Consider the following 19,901-nt stretch of genomic DNA (forward strand, 5'->3'; position numbering starts at 1 on the left):
CTCTCAATTTCCACAAACGTCCTCAGCTCTTGTGAGTCACATGCAGCCAATTCCAGGAATTGGAAACATGGTTGTGAGGATGAAACTGACTTTGGGGCTCCCCTTGGATATGGTCTTCCAGACTTACCCAAAGGCCATTAAGAGGAAGGTTTACCCCACCTCAGGGAAACCCGAGGCAGTACTTGCAGTCAAGGGCTGGCCATGGCTTCTGAGCTACATCCAAAGAGCAGTTCATACTGTACCTGGGTCTGCTGGAGCCATTTCTGACTGTCCGAGAGCCAGCACGTACCGCTCCTCAACTGCCTCCATTGTGGCTCATCAGTAGGGCTGTCAGATTTAGTAACTAAAAGTACAGGATACCCAGTTAAACTTGAACTCCACATGAATAATAAGTCATCACTTTTAGTATAAGTAGATCCTATGAACTATTTGGGGCATACTTATCTTCAAAAATGTACTCGTTGTTTTTCTGACATTCATATTTAACTGAAGAGCCTATATTTTATCTGTCAACCCTACTCAGCAGAAATGATGGAGGCTTATAGAGATCCAAGAGATGCCTCAGAGCATCCTCAGCTTTTATTTCCATGTCCTGGACAGTGAGCCCGAGCTTCCCACTCCCATTAATTGGCTATAATGGAGTATAGTCTCCATTTTAGAGGTTTTGCTACTTGTCATTGTTATTATCTTCCTCTCACAGCAGTAAGAGGCCCGCATATTGCAAAACAAACAAACAAACAAACAAAAAGGAATAAGCTTGAATCATTCCTCCAAATCTCAGTGGTTTAAAACAACAAAGGTTCATTTCCCACTCGTTGTACATGCCCATCATGGGCTGCCTAGGAGTTCTGCTCTTCGTTTTCCTTATTCCTGCCCCCAGCTTGACAAAGCCACCTCTCTCAGTCATCTTTGTAGAGAGAAAGAATTCTGGAGCCTCACACTGGCAGTGTGAGTTCTCGCCCAAAAGTAACACACATCACTTCTACCCAAAATTGTTGACCACAATCTTATTTTTAGGGAAACCACTGCCCAAAACTGCCTGCCCTGACCAGGCCCGATAGTAACCACTTTCACGAGTTATCGTAAAACAGGAGGTCCTGGTAAGGAACGCGGAACTAACCAACTACCACCAACCGGAAGAATTAGGGAAAGGTCAAAAGGACAGAGGAGACTCCTGTCCATATGTCCTACCAACCTCCCAGAATCCTTCTCTCTGGAACCTATCTTAGCTGAGCAATGTGTGCACCACCAGAAAGGATCCTGAGTCAGAATGACTGGCCGGAGACCACCCAGAAACGAACCCCATCACCATAACACCTGAGCCTGCGAGCCACACGGCAGAGCAGGTCTCCTGGGTTCCCTCCCCTCCTGCTCTGCACCCGGACACCCCTTCCCAATGAAGTCTGTTGCTTTGTCAGCACGTGTGTCTCCTCAGAAAATTCTTTTCTGAGTGGTAGACAAGAGCCCACTCTTGGGCCCTGGAAGAGGTCCCTCTTCCTGCAACATTATCATGTGTCTCTCCATTCTCTAAACTCCTTAGGCAAAAGTAATTGTGAACACTACTACTGAATAGTACAGAAACCATACAGAAAAATTCGAATCCCTCCCTGTTAAATAGGAGACTTGACAAAACCACCAAGCTATGCATTCACAAAACTGGGTCTAGAACTCACATCTCTTAGGTCATGATTCAGAACCTTTTCCCACTATGCTATATGTTAGGATTTTTACACCGAGACAATGTAGTTGGGTTAATAATGCCTTTCATTTTTTGTTTTTGTTTTTTTTTCATAAATTGATTCAGGAGGGAGGCTTTGGAAGCCCCTAAAACACTTGCCTTAAACTGAAAAGCAACTGGAAAATAATCCCACTGCCTTTTGAAATGTTTGACCTAGTAAAGATTAGATGTCTGGGAGGCTTTTATGTTCTGAATAGAAGGAATAAAAAGGAAACAATCTTCCTAAGACTTTAGGAAACGGGCGGAAAAACTCTTGACTCCCACTTTGCTATTTTGATTAGCTCGTTGACACTTCAGTTCTTTGACTAATAGCAGTGGCAACAGCTGGAGGTTAGCCAAGATATAAGTATATATAATAGGGTGGCGGCCCCTGCAGAACCACATACCACTGTAAATGCTTTAGCTCAATCCTATTTGCTCATAGGTCTGTGCAAAGTAACAAATGGTTCTGAAACATTTATTCCAAATAGCTTTCTTATTATTACTTTAAAGATAACTTGGCTGCCAAATACTTGCTCCCTGGTGAAAAAGAATGCATATATGGGAGGAGGATTTATGTATCAAGATATGCTGCTTATTTCCCTCCTGCTGATACAATGCACATCTAATGAATTGGAGATAATCTTCCTCTCTTCCCCAAATTGTAGATAAATGAGTATGTCGTTTCTCCCTCCCTTCAATTCATCCTGGTCATAGTTATTTTCTTTAAGAATATTATTCCCCTGCTTAAATCTTAAATGGCTTCCCAATGCGAGAAGAATAAAACCGAAAATAGTCAACCGAACGTTCAAAGCCCCGTAGGGTTGAAGACCCTGCCGAGTTTTCCAGACTAAGCGTAACACTCACCTTCCCGCCTCCACTCAACTAGGCCAGACTTCCCTCCCTCCATCAGAGGACAGGCGCTTGCTCAACTCATTTCTTTCAAGAGTATAATTTTTCAAAGTACAAATTGTTTTTAAGTTCAATTAAAATCCCACTTTCTACAGGAAGCCCTTCCAGATATCCCAGTGAGAATGGACCACACATTTTCCCAGCATGTTAGTTGTACCTCTGTGATAACTCTTTTCACATCCTTCAATCGGGCAGACTCTTAATGAATGTGTCTGATTTCCCCCACAACATAGAGTAGGAGCCCTTGGAAAGTAAGAGGCCATGATTCCTTATCTCTGGATTTTCCACATCTCCTTGCACTGAGTATGATCCCTAGCAGGACCCTGTGGGCTCCTGGGCACAAAGCCTGTATCGGTGTCCCCCATTTCTTGATTACAGGAAATAGGCTTCATTCAGCCTCCATGACCTTCCCTGAGTTCCAAGGAGCAGGTTCAAACAGTTGCTAATTAGAGAAGGGAGGGGATGCGAGACAAGGGAGGAATAGTCAAAAGAAACACTAGTGCAGCCTTGGGGCAGGGTCTTGGTTCCCCCTTAAGGGATACACATAACAATATCTTTGAGCTGTTTTGCAGGTACTGAAACCCCCACTAGGTGGGAGAAGTTAATGGTGTGCTACCCACAAACACGCAGACCCCAGAACCAGTTGGAACCGTAAGGTTGATGATGCTGACACCCACTTACCTCACCACCAACCAATCAGAGAAATGTCCATGAGCTGATCATGCTCTCCTCTTTGAACGATTACTATAAAACTCCTCACTACCCTCTCCAGGTCAGGGACACAGAGTTTTGAGGGCAATCGCCTGCTCTAGCCCCCTTTGCCTGGCAAAGCAATAAAGCTATTCTCTTCTACTTCACCCACAACTCTGTCTTGAGATTTAATTCAGTGTCAGGGTACGGAGGCCGGATTCGGCTTCAAGTATGAGCTCCCCTACTTGCTCCTCTATCCCGCAAAAAAAAACACAAAAGCTTAAATAAATTACCAAAGTACTGGATCTTCTTCCTCCCTAGGCAAAACAATGTCCTGACCAGTGGCCTCTCTTCCTTTTCCCCATACCAGCACAGGAATGCCATCTCTGCATTTATGCTTGCCTGTCAACATGTTCACGTAACTGAACAAAAGTGACAGCCCTCGGGCTTCCCTGGTGGCGCACTGGTTGGGAGTCCGCCTGCCCATGCAGGGGACACGGGTTCGTGCCCCGGTCCGGGAGCATCCCGCATGCCGCGGAGCCACTGGGCCCGTGAGCCATGGCCGCTGGGCCTGCACGTCCGGAGCCTGTGCTCCGCAACGGGAGAGGCCACAACAGTGAGAGGCCCGCGTACCGCAAAAAACAAAAAAAGTGACAGCCCTGTTCATCCCATGTCCTGTGTAATCCACCCAACTCCCTTCGTCTCCATCTAAAACTATTTTTTACACTGCCTAAAATTTAACCATAGAGAATCAGGACTTTGAATGTTTACCCTTCAAAGATTTTTATTAAAATACAAGTAACCTCATGAGAAGTGGTGCCTTAACTTAAACCATCATCAGCCACTGTTTTAGCAAGGACTAGGGGAAAACAGGCTGAGAATTGGGCCATTTTTTAATGGCATTGGAAATGTAGAGACAGGAAGAAGAAGAAATGGTATCTGATCAGGAGGTAGATGTTGGGGAGGTGGTGAAAAAGTACCAAAAATAAATATTCAACTTCCTCATAAATTTGCAACAGACAAAATCTTCCTGAGCTGGTGCCCCTGTGTGAAGCAATGTATTAAGGACATAAGACATAGAGATCCACTGCAAATTAATCATGTTAATAAACTGAGCTGAGACTCAGAGAGTTCAAATAACTAGGGTTGAGAAGAATATTCAAAGTTTATTTTTCAAGGAGCCCAGAGATTGAGGTAAAACCCAAAGCTGTAAAGAACACCTTTGCATCAAGGACTTAGCTTCTATGTATGAATTGTAAGTAAGGGAAGCAGCCTTAGAAAGCAGAATCAGATGATTACTGGTGCCTAGGAAAACCTCTGGCCTAAAGAAGTCATCTGAAGTTAGCCCCATCTTCCTCAAAACCCATTTGGTAGGGTTTTGACAATCTCCTCCATGAACATAATACACTTGACATGAATTCATGGAAGTAAATGAGGTTAACAGGATCTGACCAACACCTTAGTGTCTCTTCCAAAGGATGGGCAGTGTATCCATAATGAGGAAAGGGATATGAAATGCTCACAAATCCCATGATGAAAAAGCCTATTTCCTGTAATCAAAATGATCAAACCCCCACTCCTTCTGCTGGAATATTTACTGTTGACACAAGAGTTCAGCTGTAGACTATGAGCAAAAACCTTCTGTCAATCACTTTCAGTCCTTAATTGGATAAAAAGAGCTAGAGATCTTTCAAAACAGTTGAAGATTGCTACCTGACAGGGGGCTGGGAGTAGTGCAACTGGCATATGGGTAATTTTTAAGGCTACTTTTAAGTGTGAAGCCCTTTGACTGGTTCTCTGTCTCATGGGTGTCCCAAAATTTCCATCTCACTGAAATTTGGAAAAGAATTCAGGTTCTGTCTTTCCCCAGAGAGGGGAGGCAGCCACAAGCTTTACAAACCTAGCGTTTGTACATACAGCGAAGCTAGATTCGCTTACTATTGGAGCCTGACAATACTTGATACCTGATAAAAATCACTGTCAAATAACATTTATAAGAACCCAATTGCATGAGATGGGGTACGATGTTGAGGATCACAAGCAGTTACAGCAAAGGCCTCCAGGTGCCCAGAGTTTAGGGCAAGCAAATGAGTATATAGGAAAGGCAAAATTTAAAAATGGCAGACCAAATTTGAATGGACCAAGTAACTGCTTTGCCATTGTACATTCTTCCTATTCCCCATCACCCATCCATCTATCCATCCCCGCAAAACATACCCCAACCCTAGTGACAAAGGTGGAGGCAAAGCCTGGAAGGACAGTCCACAGCTACTGAGGTGCTCAGGGTTGGGAAGGACTTTGATGCTTGTGAAATCCAATCCACGGTACCTTTGAATTTCCTCTGCCATGGCTCCACCAAGTAATTACTTGGCACATGTCCTAGGACCTCCAGGGACTGGGAATCCACCACTTTCTAAAACAACAACAAAACTCAACATATTTAGGCAGATAAAACATATTTAGGCAGATAGAACAAAAAATTCTTCCTTGTAAGGACAAATCCACTTCCCCAGAGCCTGTGGCTTCTGGTTGCATCTTTTAGGGCCACAGAGAAAAAAAAATCAACATTCCTCTTCCACAAGACAATCCTTCTAATATTTGAAGACTGTTATCTCAGCCCTTCAAGTCTTTTCTTCAGCTGCACAGCCCTATTTCCCTAAACGTCCAGATTTCATTTCCACATTGTGATCCAAACTTTCTCCTGAATGTGGGTCCTAGTTGCTTTATATTTATCTTAGTCTACAGTCCCCAGAACTTAACACAGTATTCCAACTAAGGTCTGACCAAGGCAAAGCAGAGTGGGGTTCTTACCTCCCCCACCAGAGATACTTCTCTTAAGACTGGCTTTTTGGTAGCCACATCAAACTGCTAACTCCTACTGAGCTGATACAGCCACTTTAAAGTAGCCAAGTCATACTTCAAAACCATTATTTCTCACCAAGTAATGGAGCTATCTGGGTTATCCAGACCTCTTCTATCCCTCACCCAAAGACCATCCATAAGCCTCACCCCACCAACATAAAAGCACAAGAAATGGGTAAAGTTTTCTGTTTTGTACTTTCCTTGGAAAAAGCTGAAAATTATTTGATTCGCCCAAGACTCCTCAAAATACCCCAGGTCAGGGGCTTCCCCGGTGGCGCAGTGGTTGAGAGTCTGCCTGCCGATGCAGGGGACACGGGTTCATGCCCCGGTCCGGGAAGATCCCACATGCCGCGGAGCGGCTGGGCCCGTGAGCCATGGCCGCTGAGCTTGCACGTCCGGAGCCTGTGCTCCGCAACGGGAGAGGCCACAACAGTGAGAGGCCCGCGTACTGCCAAAACAAAAAAAAAAAAAGAAAAGAAAAAAAAATACCCCAGGTCAAAAATTGTCATCTCAAAACGTTATGCAGCTCGGTGAGCTAATTTCGTGAATCTTTAAATCCCATGAAGGATACCTAATGCGTTAGACCATTAAGTGGATCCTGCCTAATTAACAGTCAATCCTAGGGGAAAGAGTGCAGGTCTGTCATTAGAGTCACCTGAGTCCGAATCTCAGCCATATGCATAAAGTGCTGTTGGCCCAGGACAACTTCTTCTGAGTCTTGCTTTCCTCCCCTAGAAATGGGGCTAAGACATCCATCTTGCCATGGCCTTGTATAAAGTACTTGACACAATGCCTGGCCTGTGGCGGATGGGCAGTAAATGCTATGTTTCCCCTCGCAGCACAGATTATTACAGCTTACACCCCATTTCCCTAGCTCTTAGACAAAGGGCCCGGGACTTGCTTGTCTTCACATCCCCCAGACCCTCAACACCAGCGTTAAGTAGACACACATTCCTCTTGAATATAAATGTGAGCATTTGGCTTTAAATTCAGTTGTGTATCATCTAGAAATAATGACATTTCTGCTCTGGCCTCTCAGTTTCAAAGGGGTATTTTTTAATTCCCAGGGAATAGCTAAGATTACCTATTATTAAAAAGAAAAAAGATAGACTCTACTCAAGTCTTGGGCAATCGTGTTCAAATGGTGCTCTAAGTCTCGGAGAACAGGTTGACATTGACATGTCTAATATTCTTAATGTTGACCCAATTTTAATCAGGTAACCGCGTTTCAAGACACAGCCAGAAACAGGAGGGGCAAGACGAGGCTCTGACGGGGAAAGCCAACCTCTGATATATCCAATTTCTGACCTATGGCTCAGTCAGCTCAAGGAAAGTTTTGTGGGTCCCCAGTGTCTTCCCAGGGCGACAGACACTCCCACACGGCCTCAACCAGGCTGAGGTAATTGTTACTGTTATGGCTTTAACGATGTGAGTGGGAGAACATGAGAATTCTGAAAGAGATTTATTTACTGCAAAGCATCCCAAATCTCTCATTAATCTGCTTTTCATTTGGCAAACTCTTCCTTCGTTAAAAGTGCCACACTCTGCTCTGCGGTTTATGACAAAGCAAAAACGTCTCTGGGAGGCAAAGCAGCAAAATGGAAAGAATGGGGGCTCTGGAACAAATCAGACGTGAGTTTGATTTCCAAGTGTGCTATTTACTTGTTCTGTGACTGTGGGCAGTTTTCCTTAGCCTGTTAGAACCCCATCTTCCTCATCTGTCAAGAGAAGATGATTGTCCTGTCCTGGTTTATGAATATTGAGATCAGCCCTAGGCCCTAGGGCACTATGTTTGTTTCTCCTTTAAGGTTCAGTGGTCACCTGCAAAAGGAAGATCATTATATTACCAACTTCATACACTTCGTGATGAGGATTTAAATGGGTGAATGTATGTAAACTAACTAGAACAGAGTCTGGCACAGAGGAAGTTCTATACAAGTGTGTGTTATCATCATTAAGGATTAAATGACACACATAAAGGACGCTTTGAATGGTGACTTGCACCTGTTACATATGAGGTGCTCAATACATGTACGGGAAAACATCTCCCCTCCCAACTAGAGACTTTTCCTCGGGGTCTGAAGAAACTCCTTGGGTGGGAGGAGCTTTTCAAAATTATATACTCAGGGCTTCCCTGGTGGCGCAGTGGTTGAGAGTCCGCCTGCCGATGCAGGGGACGCGGGTTCATGCCCTGGTCCGGGAAGATCCCACATGCCGCAGAGGAGCTGGGCCCGTGGGCCGTGGCCGCTGAGCCTGCACGTGTGGAGACTGTGCTCCGCAACGGGAGAGGCCACAACAGTGAGAGGCCCGTGTACCGCAAAAAAAAAAAAAATATATATATATATATATATACATATATATATGTATATATATATATACTTTCTTGCTCTACCATTTGAAAATAAGTTCCAGACACCATGACAGTTCATCCCTAAATATCACACATCTGCTAAGAATGAGTGTTCTCCTATATAATCAGAGTATCACTTTCATATATCCACATTCAAATTTCCCCAGTTGACCAAAATTTTTTTTTTTAATTGTTTTACTTTTTCAATCTAGGGTCAAATCAAGGTTCACACATTGCCTTTGATTATGTCTTTTAGTATCTTATCTTTTTTTTTTTTTTTTTTGCTGTACACGGGCCTCTCACTGTTGTGGCCTATCCCGTTGCGGAGCACAGGCTCCAGACGCGCAGGCTCAGCGGCCATGGCTCACGGGCCTAGCCGCTCCGCGGCATGTGGGATCTTCCCAGACCGGGGCACGAACCCGTGTCCCCTGCATGGGCAGGCGGACTCCCAACCACTGCGCCACCAGGGAAGCCCTGTCTTTTAGTATCTTACATCTTTTCCTGAAGAGCATTCTTTTTGTTTCTGTTTCTATTTTCACAACATTGAAAAATTCAGGACAGTTGTCCTATATTATGCCCCACATTCTATATTTAATTGTTCTTCACCACGAGAATCAGGTTAAATATTTTGGCATAAGTACTACATAGCACACAGGGGACACTGTATGCCTCCCATTGGGTCAGGTATCTATTCTAAAGGTTAATTTTCCTTGGCAATGGAAACACATAATCCATGGGATAATACCTCTTGCCACCTCCAACAACATTTTACTCAAAAGTTTTAGTATTCTTTGATGATCTTTGCTTGAATTGCATTCAGGTGCAAAATGGTGATTTTTAAAAAAATTCTCTCCTTTTTCTACATGTACTATAATCTTCTGTAAAGAAGAGCTTTCCTACTTATTTCTTCTCTCTCCCTCTCTTTCCCCTCTTCTTTCTATCACTCTAGATTTATGTTCAATGTGATATAATCTCGTACCATCATTATTCTTTTCAATGCTCAAATTGTCCCATTTTGACAAGTGGAAGCCCCTTCATCCTGGCTTCTGTTATTCTTTTGACATGATCCCATTAGTCTTGGAGCACTTCCCTGCTTGACAGTATGACAAGATATCCCAGACTTACCTTGTATTGTCCTTGCCCCAAACCTGGACTTAGTTCTCCAAGAAACCCTGGTTCCTTTCAGTACACGCCAATATCTGTGCGTTGTAACCACTCTGATGAAACAGAATGGATCTCCCACCCCAAATTTGGTTGGAATGTCAAGACTGATGACACACAGGAAGAGGGTATGAAAGGTTTATTACTTACTTAATGAGGCTTTCTGGGGAGAGCAGGGTAGTCTTCATAAGCTGGACTGAAAATGGTTTGTGAGAGCTGGAAGAAGACCTGCGGGGGCTTTTATGGTGGTTAGAGGGTGAGGCTGGTATGAGGGCCTCTGTGCACAGGCAGGGGCTTGTGTGGCTTGAACTTCCCATCAACACCAAAGGTGGAAGCACTCAGACTTTCTTTTTTTTTCTGTTTTTTTTTTTTTTTTTTTGCGGTACGCGGGCCTCTCACTGTTGTGGCCTCTCCCATCGCGGAGCACAGGCTCCGGACGCGCAGGCTCAGCGGCCATGGCTCACGGGCCCAGCCGCTCCGTGGCATGTGGCATCTTCCCGGACCGGGGCATGAACTCGCGTCCCCTGCATAGGCAGGCGGACTCTCAACCACTGGCGCCACCAGGGAAGCCCTCACTCAGACTTTCTTATCAGATTTCCCGGAAGTGGGGCACAAGGGGAGGAGGGAAGGATGAGGTTTAAGATGTCAGCAAACATCAAATAAATGGGGTCAGATAAAATTTAAAGTAAATAAAATCTAAAATATTTTTAAAATTTGTTTAATTTAAAAAACGTTAAAAATAGAAAAATTTTTAAATTTTTAGAAGTTTTTTTAATTTTAAAAAATAAAAATAAATTAATTAAAATGCTTTAAAAATGCGGTCAGACTATTACACTGGGCTACACTTACATTCTTTTACATAAGTCTATGAGATAGAGATCTGTTACATAGGTACCATGTGTGCCCAAATCACCTTCACAGGGTACATGTCAAGTACCTGGAATAAGAACACAAGGCACTTCCAGCTCTTTAAGTGGGAAACAACCTCTATTAATACACAGTAGCAGCAGCAAAATCATTATTCCTTTGCAAGTTACCTGACATTTTCCAATTGTTTCTAAATCAGTTATGGACTGGGCTATCAATTTTCTGTTTAGAAAATCAACTTTAGAAAGGATATGTGATTTCATGATGTCAGAGGGCTCCCCAGAGGGTCAAAAGCATTTAAACTTCTCTCTCAGTCAAGACATCAAGATAATTCTAAGAGCCTCTGTATTTCATATAAATGTCAGATTAGAGCAGCTCATCACTAAATTCAATTAATAGAAATAACCATTACATTTAAACACTCAAAAAATAAACCTACAGATCTTTGTCAAAACATATAATGATAATAACAATAATATTAGAAGCTAACATGAATTGAATGTCTTTATGTTCCAAACACATTACAGTCATCCTCGTAACAGTTCTTTGGATTTACTATTAATATTATCTCAAGTTTGCAATGAGGAAATTGAAGCCCAAAGAGGTGAAGTAATGTGACCAACATCCCACAGCAGGTAAGTGAAGAAGTGAGAATTCAAACACAAAGCAGAAAAATAACATTGAAAATTCAACATTTCGGGACTTCCCTGGTGGTCCAGCGGTTGAGATTCTTTGCTCCCAGTGCGGGGGCCCCAGGTTCAATCCCTGGTCAGGGAACTAGATCCCGCATGCCGCAATTAAAAGATCCCACACGCTGCAACAAAGACCCTGCAGGTCACAACTAAGACCTGGCACAGCCAAATAAATAGACAGACAGATAGACATTTTTTTAAAAAAGAAAATTCAACATTTCATAACTGTATTTTAGCTCTGAAAGTAGAACACAGATTGATTTCCACTCAAGACAGAAAGTGCCAGACTGGCTCAGATTTTAACCTAGTCAGCATAAACTTTTATTCTCTGCTCTTCTATTTTTACCTTAGAATATTAGGGTCCAGCATCCAAGGCAGCCAGTAGCCAAATGACCAGGGATGGGGCAGATGAACTGTTTGGACTTTTCCAATCCAAAGGATCACATCAGCAATCAGTTTGGGATTCAGTGAAGTATGCCCTGTTGCGGTCTTGAGGTGATTTTTTTCGGCTGAAATCCAGATTTCTCTGTGTTGTAACCACTCTGAAGAAACAGAATAAACCCCCCACCCAAAATCTGGTTGGAAAGTCAAGACTGATGACACACAACAAGAAGGTATGAAAGGTTTATTACTTACATGAAATGAGAGAGGTGTTGAGTTCAAAAGTACCTACAGACTAATGGGTTAAAAAAATGGTTCAACCACTGCTTGACCTTCAGCTTTGGAGAGCTCAATATCACATGTGTAGTGTAATAGTCTACATGACATAGCTTTCAGAGCACTTGTACACACATCTCATTGAATCACCTCAATAACTGAGTGTGAATGACAGAAAATTTACCTATGCAAACGTGAAGCAAATATCTCATGGAATCAATATGTGTATTCCAGTAGGCAGAAGGTGCTAAACACCTTTATAACCCCTTGGCGCACGGCTTTGCTCAAATGGCTGTGGCAACCAGCTGTGCCGCAGATATAACCTTTGACAAAATGACACACCTCTGCTGCAGTGCCCGTCACTTGCTTTCTGGCCCAAGCTTCTCTGTCCACTGAGATTCTGGGCTGTGATGGGTCATGTGCAAAACTGTAAGTACAAGGAAATTAACACCCCTGGAGCAACGCTTGATTAACATAGGATAGGAACTGGGAAATAAACACTCACCTTTCCCCATCCCTGGTGGACGATTCTGAGGCATATTCTGTATAACTCCAGTGCGGCCCTGCTAGCATTGAGCCCCAGCTGCACCCGGCCACCCTCTTAAAACTGCATCCTTGGATTGGCTTCCTTTCTTCCCTGTTCCACTCTTCCCAATCTGCTGTGCTTATCCTGCTTTATCAGATTTGGCTACAGTCGTTAATTAATAAATCGTTCATATACACTTCAAGAAACATCACATTCCCTAGGGACCATTCATCGAGCCCTTGTCATAGAATCTGCTTTAGGGGGGAACCCAAACAAAATCAGAGAGTTTAAGCAACTTAAAAAAGAGTCAGTTAACGTTGCAGTTAGAAAATAGCTCTGCTGTCTCCTTATGGGATGTGATTAAAAGCACAGGCACTAAAGCCACATTCAACTGGGTCTCAAACTAACTGGTGTACCTTAAGAATGTGACTTGATTCTTCTGATGCTCAACCACTTAACTGGAATATTAATATAAATGGTAATAACAATGGCCAGTCATTATTGAGTGCTTCCATGTGTACACTCTTTGCATATATTAACCTTCTAATCCTCACCGTAACCTTATGAGAGATATATATATATATATATATATATATATATATATATATATATATTTTTTTAATTCAAGACCCATGTATTCTCAACTTCTGCCCACATGGAGACACTCTCCTGGAAAAGGCATTGAATCCTTCCATTCACTTTAACACCTTGTGCTGAAAACATGTGTTCCGAGGTTTCACCTATGAGATCCACATTCTAAAAGCACTGATTCTTAAACCTCATCTAGATTTCTCCCCTTGGATGGGGGGAGACGACGCAAACACAGCGAAGAACCGCTCAGGACTGTGGGCTCTGCTCACCCAGAAGACCTTGCAACTCCCCTGACCAACCGGCTGGATCCAGGACTAGGGCCCCGAGACGAGGGGTGCCTGCTGGGCTGCTGCCAGCGCCCCCGCCCCCAGCTCCTGTCCTCTTCACTAGGCTGGCTGTCCCCTCTAGTTTCCCTGGAGTTCGGGGACTCCAGACGGTCTCCGCTCACACTTCTGTGTCACGCCTGCTGCCTCAGCACTGCTGATCCACACCAAGGGGGAAAAGCACACAGAACTGCTTTTCAACCCACCAACATTCCACACACAAGTTATTTGATAAGCCTGCGGGTTCTTTTACAGCAGGAGGAGACTCCCAAGGCCATGACTTCCCCCGGCTCCCCACTGCCCTTGCCGGCAGACTGGACGTGCGTGGCCACCGTGCTGAGCCGGGCACACACCCCCGGCTCCACTCCGGAGCACCCTCCTGGAGAATCCAGGACGGTTCCCTGGCCTCATCTGTCCTGAAGCCAGCCCTAGAGTGACAAGAGCCACACCTGCAGGTCTATTCCACTGACCAGCCGCACAGGACCGAGCTGGGCCCACGGACCTTGGTCTAGATTGTGTTGGCTGGTCATTCTTGCCTAGGTTCACAGGCCAACAGCCAGTGTCCTTCCTTCCCTGCTCATCACTGCACCAGCGGCTCACTCCTACCTGCTGCCGTCACACGCTTGGCAACCTTGTGTTCGGGGCCAGCCAAGAACTGAGACCCCAGCAGGCCCCTAGTTCCCAGCAGGCAAACTCCCTGTTAAACTACCGCTGCCTGGCCGTATTCTCGAGGCTTCAGAGCCGGGAAAGTGCGGAGGGCAGAGCAAGGCGCGGCGCCCCCAGCCCCTGACCCGCCATGCTCCACGGAGGCGCCGGATCCTCGCCGCACCACTACCAGCAACACAAGCGACCTCGGCGCCCGCCTGTCCCGCGGACCCAGGACGGAAGCGCGGGGCGTGGGGCTTGGCGCGCGGCGGGCGCGCGGCGGACGCTGGGGCGGGCGGGGACCCCGGGTTCCGGCCCCCGAGGCCACGCGGACCCGCCAGGCCCACCTGCGTCCCAGCCGCCCGGAAAGCGAGATATAGTAATAATAATATTCATAATAATAATAGTATTACTAATATAATAATATTAAGAGATTAGGTTAATAATAATATATAGTTATATAGTATATCATAATAATATGATAATGTTGGTATTCTATTATTAATAATAATAATAATTATATATTATTATTATTGCCACTATTCTGCAGATGAAGAAACTGGGGTACAAAAAGCTTACTATGCCCAAGATCACAGAGCCAATAGGTGACACCTCAGGTATTCCAACTCCAGACGATCAAACTCTAGGGCTCACACATTTAATCATTATTAAACACATTTAAACACTATTAGCCTCCTCACAGGGTTGTAATAATAAAATTTAAAATAAAGCATCTAGTACAGTGCCAGTTGCATCAACAAGTGCTTAGAAACATTAACGCAAAAAGGAAAGAAGAATACTTTTTAAAAAGTTTAAATCCTGATGAAAAAATTGACAAATACTTCTTCTCTGTTCATTTATCTTTGTTTCTCTCATTTCCTTTTTCCTTGGACTCTCTTCCATTAAAATGTCAGTGCCCTTCCACCACTGTGACTCACTGATGTTTTATCTTTCCCTTGTTCCTGGTCCCCAATCACCTGCTCCAACTTCACCCATTTCTTCCTTTCAAAGCTCATTTTTCTCAATTTCAAGGCTGCTGACACATCAGCTTGTGAAACATTAGAGAGTTTATTTTCATACCATTCCCTTCAGAATATCACTAGAATAAACGTGTTTGTGGTACTTGAGACAAACACCCCCAAATACACGGACAGTTGCAATCAGTATTTGTCAGACCCTTCAGTATGTAAACAGAGGCTTCTCCAGTGAGGATAATTTGCATATGCATGAGATTCACTCAGGGAGCTTTAATTAAGGTCCCTGACAACTTCTCCGATTGCATTTTTCACAACTGCCAAGAAACAGTGAACTGCAGTGCGGACTTCTTTACCCTGGTGGAAGAATATTGTTTATAGAATTCTGAATGATTCAATGATCACTAGTGAAACATCAGCAGATGACACATAGATGATTCCACAACTGATGCGCTTTGTCTCCTTAGGCAACCTTGAATTATCCTATGTTTTAGGAAAGCAACATCTGTAACAGCTTGACTCTTCTTTGGAACTAAGCCGAGTATGAATTAATTTAGTTTAGTTTAATTATATTAGGTGTTTCCCAATGAAGAAACATTCCCAGGCACTGTAAGTAAACTTGCAATTTAGGATCTCCCATTGATATAGCCAATATTTTATGATAAGTGTAAATGAGTATAACCTTTAAAAATCGTGAAACACTGCATCATAACTTATATAATATTGTACATCAACTATACCGAAATTTCTTTTAAAAAAGACCTTCCATTGAACAACCTTTTCAAGGTGGTTGGCACATTGACATTTCCAAGGTTTGCACTGGTTCCTCTATTCCTGTGGAAAACAGCCATTTGCTGTGACTTCTGCACAATGGTTAGTTAATAAAAAAAATTAATCTACACATCAAAAGACCTTAATGGATCCACATCTCACACTGAAATATTCCCCCAGCTGAAGAGCTGACTACATATTGCTTACTCTTTCAGTCATCACTTGTTTCAAATGAGTAATTAAAGGAAAAGCAAAATTCTCAGGACCCACATATTCAATGGTATCTGTGTTTGTCTAATGTCCAGGATGTGCATTTCCTTGCATTTTAGGGGATAATATTTCCATGCCAAATATCAATATACTTCAGTGGTAATCATATAAATGTCTATAATTTCAATTTTCTCTCTGTGTTCCCCGTCTAGTTAACTCAAATATAGAACCCCATATTAAACATTCTGAAACTGTGTGTCCTCCAGCTTTATCAGCTGAGGAAGTTGTACTGAACTTTAAAATCTAATGACATATGATGCTTTTAAAGGGGAGTTCTTAGCACCGCTTTCACAGAGCACTCTTGGTACAGGAATCACAATTATTAGCAGTGCCTTTTTTGTTTCTTGTTCTAAGAGACTTCTCATTTGGGGCTCATGGTTACACCTCTAAATAGATTTCACGCTCCATGCTCAGAGAAAAGAAAAGCACACACAGCTCTCCTAGTTTCCAAATGATAATCTCTTCACTCATCATCCCAAAAGTCCAATCTCTATCCCAGAACCTATTAAATTAACTACAAACTCTTTGCTGGACTCGAGTTCTCATCAAAAAAGCCTGTCTGTGAGGACATTGTACTCATTTAACCTCACTATTCTACAGGATGTTCCTACATTCCACAATGTACCTGAAAGGGTTAAAAAAAAGTCCTTTCCTGTGATCCTCTGAATTAATCATAATGACTGCTCTCGATGACAAAGAAGGTCCCACATGAGGGGAGATCTGAGTGTAAGAACTACTGCTTGGTAAAAGCTCTGGCTTAGGGATATGCCATCACTTAGCCATAGGAAGTTCAACTTATTAGAGTTCAAAAACAAGAAAGGGATTACTTGCAGAATCCAACTGAAGACGGTAACAATCCAAGAGGCAATCGATTCCAAGCGAGGCACTGACGCCAAAGCTGAGCGGGGCTCTAAGACAACAGCCAACATTGGAGGTCAGAAATCGGGTCACAGAGTAAGGGTATCAGGAGGGGGCCGCAGGCAATCAGCTCAGAGGACACCTGCTCCCCAGGAGTGACACACCCCCACTGGTCCTTAAAGACCTACCACAGCAATGGTGCCTGGCAGGAAATACTCACGAGAGATGAAAGCTTTTCCTTTTGAAGCTTTGATGGCTCTCCATAGCCTAGTACTACCCAGAATCAGCCTGTGCTGCTGGAAGGCATGCAGCTAACAAGTCAGAATGGCACTTTCATCCATTTGTTTCTCAATTCTAGAATGCTATCATTTTAAAAGAATATTCGAAAGAGACCTTACAGTGACCTCGGAGAAAGGGGACATACTGGGTGCAAATATGTTGCTGTCACACACGCTCATTTAGGGCTGACTCCACCTCTCCCGATATCACCTCCCCCACAACCATCACTATCAGTCAGTTCACCAGGAACCAATAAGCAATATCACCCAAAGCTACCAAAAATTTAATTTTAAGTTCGAAATGGTCTCAGAGGGTGTCAAAATTGTTAATGCCACGGGGCCTAAGCCAATGCTTCTCAAACTTTAATGTGCACACAAATCTCCTGAAGGATCTTGTTAAAATTCTAGAGTTCTGGGGTGTTAACTGAGTGCTTGCATTTGTAACAAGCACTCAGGTGATGTCAAAAGCTGCTGATCTATGGATCACACCGTTGAGTCCCTTGGTGACTCAGAACCCCCATAATTGTCCAATACTCTTGATGCTCCTTCAGATTAGAATTCAGCCTAGAATCAAATCAAATTCTCCAAACCAAGGGGTCTCAAACTGAACTCCATGGGTCTCCAGCTCTGGCACCAGACTGTCTAGGTTTTCATCTCAGCTCCTCTGCTTACTTCCTCCATTTCCTCATCTTATAGAATGAGTATAACATAGAACCTGTCTCATCAGGTCATTGCTGGAATTAATTGAGATGACTCAGGTAACATGCATCACATAGTTCTTAGCATGGTAATCAGACAACAAAGGTTAGTTGTCCTTAGAGGTCCCCAAGAAGAACTTCCGGGCACTCTACGAAGCCTTCAAACTTATTTCTAAAATACTCTATGTGCTGAAATTCATTTACCCGAGAGAGAGTCTATGTCTTTCATAGATTCTCAATGGGATTCACAACCCCCAAAAGTTTGAGAACTGAATTTAACAGCACATTCAAAGTACTATACGGGCTTCCCTGGTGGCGCGGTGGTTGAGCGTCCGCCTGCCGATGCAGGGGAGGCGGGTTCGTGCCCCGGTCTGGGAGGATCCCACGTGCCGAGGAGCGGCTGGGCCCGTGAGCCATGGCCGCTGGGCCTGTGCGTCCGGAGCCTGTGCTCCACAACGGGAGAGGACACAACAGTGAGAGGCCCACATACCGCCAAAAAAAAAAAAAAAAAAAAAAAAAAAAAGTACTATACACCATGCCCAAATGAAATGCAGTGATGATGAAACATATGAAAATCAATCACTGTAATACAGCAAATTAACAGAAGGAAAGACAAAACCACGTGATTATATCAACTGATGTAGAAAAAACATTTGACAAAAGTTTAATATCCTTTCCTGATAAAAACACAGCGAACTATTAATAGAAGGAAAGTACTTCAACATAATAAAAGCCATATATGAAAAACCGACAGCTAACATCATACTCAGCAGTGAAAGACTTAAAGCTTTTCCTCTAAGGCCAGGAAGACGGAAAAGATACCCACTCTCATCACTACTATTCAACATAGTACTAAATGTCCTAGCCAGAGAAATCAGACACACACAAAAATAAAATAAAAGGCATCCAAATTTGAAAGGAAGAAGTAAAATGATCTCTGTTTACAGATGACATATTAGGCACAAAAATTCCTAAAGATTACACACACACACACACCCACACAAACAAACCTGCTGAACCCAAGAAATAATTTTAGCAAAGTTGCAGAATACAAAATTAACAAACACAATGCAGTTGCATTTTTATATATTAACAATGATCAATCTGAAAGAGAATTAAGAAAATAATCTCACTTACAGCAGCATCAAGAAGGAGAAAATGTTTAGGTATAAAATTAGCCAAGAAGGTGAAAAACTTGTACATTGAAAACTACAACACACTGCTTAAAGATATCAAGGAAGATTGTATTTGTATATAAATGGAAAGACATCCCATGCTCAAGGATTGGAATATCGTTAAAATGGCCACGCTACCCAAAGAAATCTACAAATTGAATGCAATTCCGATCAAAATCTCAGTAGCAGAAAAATATCTTATGATTCTTATGGAGCCTCAAGTAGCCATAACAATCTTGTAAAAGAAGCCTCACACTTCCTGATTTCAAAACACAGTACAAAGCAACAGCAATCAAAGTGGTATGGTACTTGTAGAAAAACATTTAGACCAATTTAACAGAGTAGAGAGCCTAGAAATTAACCCTTGCTTATATGGCCAAACGATTTTTGACAAAGGTGCCAAAAATACACAATGGGGAAAACACAATCTCTTAAACAAATGATATTGGAAAACTGGATATCTACTTGCAAAAGAATAAATTAAAGAACGAAGTACAGGGGTTCCCTGTGGCGCAGTGGTTGAGAGTCCACCTGCCGATGCAGGGGACATGGGTTCGTTCCCCTGGTCCGGGACGATCCCACATGCCGCGGAGCGGCTAGGCCCGTGAGCCATGGCCGCTGAGCCTGCGCGTGCGGAGCCTGTGCTCCACAAGAGGACAGGCCACAACAATGAGAGGCCCGCGTACCGCAAAAAAAAAAAAAAAAAAGAAAGAAAGAAGTACAGGACCAAAACTATAAAACTCCTAGAAGCAAGCATAGGGTAAAAACTTTAGGACATTACATTTGGCAATAATTTCTGGGATATGATACTAAAAGCACATACAACAATGCAAAAGTAGACAAATAGGACTACATCAAATTTTAAAACTTCCATGCAGGTAAGG

General features: G+C 43.3%; 1 protein-coding gene across 2 annotated transcripts in view; it reads right to left on the minus strand.

Moving 5' to 3' along the window:
• The window catches only part of LOC132502198 (lipoyltransferase 1, mitochondrial-like), a 37,693-nt gene extending 26,013 nt beyond the window's left edge, over positions 1-11,680 (minus strand). The window contains exons 1-2 of one of the 2 annotated variants that reach the window (XM_060118038.1): positions 11,598-11,680; positions 5,648-5,732 (exon numbers count right to left, since the gene is read on the minus strand). In XM_060118038.1, coding sequence (XP_059974021.1) covers positions 5,648-5,667 — 20 coding nt within the window. In that variant the 5' untranslated portion in view covers positions 5,668-5,732; positions 11,598-11,680. Of the gene's footprint in view, positions 1-5,647; positions 6,587-11,597 lie in introns of those variants that run through there. The other variant, XM_060118037.1, reaches the window with a different exon arrangement.
• Between the last annotated feature and the right edge of the window lie 8,221 nt (positions 11,681-19,901).

Source organism: Mesoplodon densirostris, chromosome 14 (assembly GCF_025265405.1).
Source record: "Mesoplodon densirostris isolate mMesDen1 chromosome 14, mMesDen1 primary haplotype, whole genome shotgun sequence".
In the NCBI taxonomy this organism is placed as follows: domain Eukaryota; kingdom Metazoa; phylum Chordata; class Mammalia; order Artiodactyla; family Ziphiidae; genus Mesoplodon; species Mesoplodon densirostris.